Source organism: Lucilia cuprina, chromosome 4, assembly GCF_022045245.1.
Source record: "Lucilia cuprina isolate Lc7/37 chromosome 4, ASM2204524v1, whole genome shotgun sequence".
NCBI lineage: Eukaryota > Metazoa > Arthropoda > Insecta > Diptera > Calliphoridae > Lucilia > Lucilia cuprina.
In genome coordinates, this window is record NC_060952.1 from 11,365,572 (window position 1) to 11,371,537 (window position 5,966).

Sequence of the window (5,966 nt, forward strand, 5' to 3'; positions counted from 1 at the left end):
ATGAGTGCTTAATGCAAAATTTTTATAAGAATTCCGCCTTTGTAATTCCACTAAATGTAAATTGGACAAATATGTCATGAGGTACTGTGGCATTAAATTTCCCATCCCTGATATTAACTCTATACTTTTGTAAATATATTTTTCCAGATTGAATTTCAGTTGCTAGTTCTTTGGAGATTTTAGTTTATTTGCTTGTTTGTATGTTTTTTTTGGTGTTTTTCATCCGCATTATACAAAATGCTTAAAATACAGAAAAATACCACCAATATCATCAAGGCTACAACATGTGTCGCCTGGTTACCAATAATAATGTCCATGATAGATTTATCGACTATATCGTACAAACACAACGTTACAGTAGCAGTTTGTATAACAGACATCTATAACAGACTTCAAAATATATTTCACAAAAAAAAAAAAAATAAAACTACGAACCAAAGTAACAAGCTTAAATCCATAGAAGTGAAAGGTTTCCATGTGAATTTTCATTAAAACTAAGCAAAAAAAAAAAAACCAACCAAAAACAAAAATTGAATTATTTTTCGTAATTTTTTCTATCTGCTGTATTATTGGTGGGCTAGAGGTAACGACAGGCCGTCACTACCAACAGTCAAAGTCTAATAATTCGAACATGTTTTAAATGTTTGTTTGCGGTTTCATTTCAAATCATTTAAGATTTGTTAGATTTTTGTTTTCATGCTATCGTCTGCTGTTGTTTTTGTTTACAGTGAGCAGTTTGAAATACCTAAATGATTAGCAGAAAAAAATATGGTTTCCACTAATTGATCAATTGAATAATTGATTATATATATTCATTATTTCAATTAGTTCAGGGGGTTTAATGCTTAAGAACGGTTGTCGAAAATTAGAAAATAAAATATAACAATTAATTATGGACATTAAAGCAGACGTAGTAGTATGGGAACCCCTATTTATAAGAATAAAAGTATAGTTTTGATATAATGAAGATATGTTTGTATGTATATGTATACAGATAACCTTGACCTTGACTATTTCAAATAAAGGTCAAGCATTAAGCCTGTTATATGAAGTACCCCGTTTCACCTACTCCATCATATACATAGTTCTATTGTTATTTTATTATATTTTTTTAAGTTTCATTAAATTTAATTTTTATATAACTCTCTGTAATTTATGTATTATTGTTATTTATTGTTTGCAAAATCATTATGTGAATATTTATGAATTGGGAATTTCATTGCAGTTAATAAAGAAAATTAAAACTTATATCATGACATGATGACACAAAAAATTTAATACTATATAAATAAATGATCAATAATGCAACAAATTTTTTTTATGTTTATTTATAAATAAAACAATTTATTACAACTTTTTAATAAATTTACAATAGATAATGACTAAAGGTATTAATTACAACTGTGAACATTTTTTAAAATAATAAGTATATTTAAATCAGTATTTTAATAAGATAATATTTACATAACTAATGAATATTTTTAGTTTCTTTATATCGTAGTGTTTTACAAATTCTAATCTTTAACATAAATGTTTTTAAAAATTTAAAAACCACGGATTTTGTTTAAAACAAACGTATTTTTTTTAAAATTTGTTAATTATTTTCATCAATTTAAGTTTTTTTTAAAAAATTTCTTATATAAAACAAGTAAGAAGTTATAGTCGGGCGAGGCCGACTATATAATACCCTACATCGGTATACGAATTAAATGTGATTTAGTTTTCATAATAAAGCATATAAGTTGAATTGTACTTTGCCTCAGATATACTTAAACCATTTATTGTTGAATCAAATTGTGGACATTCCGATATGGTCAAATTTTGAAGGGGGCTAGGGTCAAATGCGGCCCTATATTTATAAAATGCATGAGAGTCATAAAGTCTAGTATAGAACTTAGTTTTGCAGCTTTTTGTCAAGATACGAATATATTAAACATAATTAAAAGCCCTATTCGTCGGGTTCAGTTGTAAGGGGCTGGGTGAATAATGGACCAATGTAACCCATTTTCAACTGACTTCGTGAAAGATCATGTGCCGAATTATCATTCAATTATTTCCAAAATTTGCGACCTGTAATTTGATTTCAAAGTTTACAAGCCCTATTCGGTTGTTCAGTTTTATGAGGTCTAGGTGAAATAATGAACCGATCCTTACCATTTCCAATAGGCTTCGTCCCTGGATCAATAGAATATCATGTACAAAATTTCATTGAATTATCTTCAAAATTGCGATCTGTAGATTGGTTAGAAGGTTTACATGGACAGGTTTGGATGGACGGACGGACGGACGGACGGACGAACGAACGGGCAGACAGGAAGGACATAGCTAAATCGACTCAGAAAATGATTCTGAACCAATTGGTATACTTAAAGGTTGTTATAGGACCAAAATTATTGTGCGTTACAAATATCAGCACAAACCCAATATACCCTTCCTACTAAAGTAGTGTAGGGTATAAAAAAATTAAGAATTTAAAAAAACTTAATTTTCGTTAAAAATTTGCAGAAAATTTTATTTAAGTCAAAATGTTTTTCTTTATGAAATGTAATATATTGGTTGTTCAGAATCGCTTTTAAAGTCCATTTAGCTATGACCGTCAATCTGTCTGTCTGTCTGTCTGTCCATAAAATTTGGTATATTAAAATTTAATATACCAAATTTTATTAGGAACGAATTTTGCTATGCACAATGGGTAATAAGTTACATAAATGAGAAGTACTTTAAGTTCTCTATCTCATTATTTTTAGTTTTAGAAACAATTATGTAGACTTAAGCTACTCTGCCTTATAGACAAGCATATAAATATGAAAAAATATAATTAGTTTTTATTTGATAATGGTAATGATATTCAATATCAAAACAAAACAAATAAAATTTTCTTCCTGTTGGTTTTTTATATTATATTTTCTTCTTTATCTTCTATTGACATTCAACAAAAAAGTCGTACAGATATATATGTACGACGTACATTGTACGTGTTGCAATTTTGAGATAAATCTAATATATTTAACATATTTTTTTCATCATCTTCAATGCACATCAATTGTTGGCTGTATTTTTGTTTTATTACTTTTACATTTGGCATTTGTGGTTTCTTTGTATGTCTTTTTTTTTTGTTTTATTTTCCTACTTGTTTACAATTTTTATTAAAAAAGTTGAAAAGTATTGGTTTACAGGTACTAGAGATGATTTCTGTATTGGTTGCATCTATGTTTTATACATTAACATATTATTGCATTTTTAATTATTTCTTTATATAAAAACTTTATTATTGTTTTTCTTAGCTTTTGAAAAAAATAACTTTCATGTTTATAGTTTTTTATTTGTTTTTAAATCATATTGTTAAAAAAAACTGAATAAATACATATGTAATTGAATATACTTTAAACTAAAGCAAATTTTAAAAAAATATTTATTTGTATATTGGATTGCATTTCTTCCTACATGACATTGAGTACGTTATTTATACCTGGCAAAAACTTACATGGAAAAGTATTAAGTTTTTCACACAATGCCATTGGAGGCAAGTATTTACTTTATAAACGCTTACAAATAACTACTTAAATAAGTACTTACGACCAGTTAGTTAATTATTTGTTTTGTTTTACTCAAAACGAAATGCTCATACAGAATCAAAACTGCGTCTGGAACTTAGTCGCCAAATAGTGGTTTTCATACAGAAAAACTTGTTATAGCCTACAACACTATAGTAAAGGGAGTATTTACGCTTGTGCTGATCTTTGTAACACAAAAAATATTAGTCTTACGCCGACCTAAAAGTGTACCGATCGACTCTGTCCGTCCGTCCGGCTGGCTGTCCATGGAACTCTTTACTCAAGCTACAGGCTGCAATTTTCATAATATTTATTTTTACAAATACTTTCGCAGTTTTTGCTGGGTTTGTTACTATGGAATGTAATAATTAACTTAGCTTAATATCAGTACATACATATGTGTATTTATAAATATGTAAAGTAATCTACTTACATATTAACTTACAGTTATTTATTATTAAATATTTTTACTAGTTTTATTGATTATTTTATATGTATGTGTGTCGGTTGTTTAAAGTCATTGGCCAATAAAAGTGAAAGGGCTGGTAAATTTTTATATTAATTTATAAATAAATTATTAATTATTGCTTGCTGTCTGTTCATTCTTGTTTTTCCATATAACTATTATTTATTTGTAATATTTTGTAACATGATACAACATTTTAATGTCATTACATTTTGTTATTTAACAGAAATGTTTTAAAAATAATTTCCTAAGTTTTTGTGAATTATTTACAGAGAAAATTTTTTATAAAACATTCTCTTTATTCCAATTTTGTAAAGAGATTATCAGATAATAATGTAATGTTAAATTATTGAAAAGTCTATAATCAGAAGCAAAGTATATAATCTTATGCTGGGGTACGGTGATTTGAAATAAATTTTTATCGAATCTTCTCTATTAAGAATAAATTTCTATTAGAATTTGTTCTTAATAGAGAGTTCTTTACAACGAAGATGCTCTCTACCGAGAAAAATTATTAAAATTTTTCTATGGAAATTAATATTATCTATAATTTATTAATTGAAATAATAAACTCAATGTATACTTTGGAAACATATCCAGTAAAAACTTTCTTACATTGAACAAGTGAGATTTCTATATTCGGCTGTGCCGAATCTTATATACCCTTCACTAAGTATGTTTTAAAAACAGTTTTTTTTTATTTTGTATCTCTGCACACATGTCACACACAAACAAATAAAAACTGTAGCAGAAAGAAATATTAATCGTTGTACTGTACTACCACCGACAAACTGTATTACCACCTTCAAACAAATATGAGCTGTATTACCAACATTACTTACTGCTTTATCTCCTTGTTATTGTTTTTTTGCTTTTATTTATAATTTGTTAAGGAAATTTTCAGAGGTAGTCTCAGATTTTTACCCATATCTCGGTTATTTATGGACCGATTTTGCTGATTTTCAATAGAAAACTTCTCAAAAGTATGTCTGACAGAATTATTGAAGATATGGATCTCGAAGATATCTGGAGTCTTCAGAAAATTGATTTCAACAGACAGACAGACGGACATGGCTTAATCGATTCCGCTATCTATAAGGATCCAGAATATATATACTTTATAGTGTCGGAAAATTATATTATAGAAATTACAAACGGAATGACTAACTTATATATACCCTTCTTAAGAAGGTGAAGGGTTTAAAAATAATGAGTTAAAAAGCATATAATCTCTTTTCACTACTTCTTCATTAGCATTTTAGCTCATTATATGCCATTGGAGTTACGGTCGCTTACAAATAGGGAGTTAAAGATGTAATTGCAATTTCTTTTACAAAGAAATTGTTTAGTAAGTTGTTCTGTTTTTAATCATAAAAAGGAGCCAGTGAGAATACGAACAAGGCAATTTGGTTTGTTAGCGAAAAGTTTTACTCATTGCATCACTGTTTAGTTTTTTATAACTATTCTAAGTAGTCATTGAAAAGCAAGTGGTTATGTAAGTACAACCCATTATCGATATTGTAACATTTTGAACAGCTCTAAGTCCAACACTTCTTCACCAATAGAGCTGACAATTTGTATCTGGCCTACAATCCAATAGTCCTAACCTTGGTGTAAATTTTATTTAAATCTATTTTTTTTAGTTCGGTTACTTGACACTGATTTGCCTATAGCGTTTTTTAATCAGAAGAAACTATAAATAAATTCTATAACAATTAATATTTATTGAGAATTCTGAAATTGTTATGAAATAATTCTTAACAAATTTAAAATTTATCTATAATTCTTTAAATAGTATTCGAAAATTGTTAAAAGCTTTTCATGAAAAGGGAAATTGTTAAAAATTGTTTACCAATTACTAATTTATGGAGAATTCTTTTAAAAATAAATTATTAACACAGAAAAAATGTTGTCTTTTCTTTTTTACTTTTGCATTGCAGTTAAAA

General features: G+C 27.3%; 1 protein-coding gene across 1 annotated transcript in view; it reads right to left on the reverse strand.

Moving 5' to 3' along the window:
- The window catches only part of LOC111689560 (extensin), a 24,298-nt gene that overhangs the window by 17,122 nt on the left and 1,210 nt on the right, over positions 1-5,966 (reverse strand). The window contains exon 2 of the mRNA XM_046948131.1: positions 3,215-3,224. Coding sequence (XP_046804087.1) covers positions 3,215-3,222 — 8 coding nt within the window. The 5' untranslated portion in view covers positions 3,223-3,224. The remainder of the gene's footprint in view (positions 1-3,214; positions 3,225-5,966) is intronic.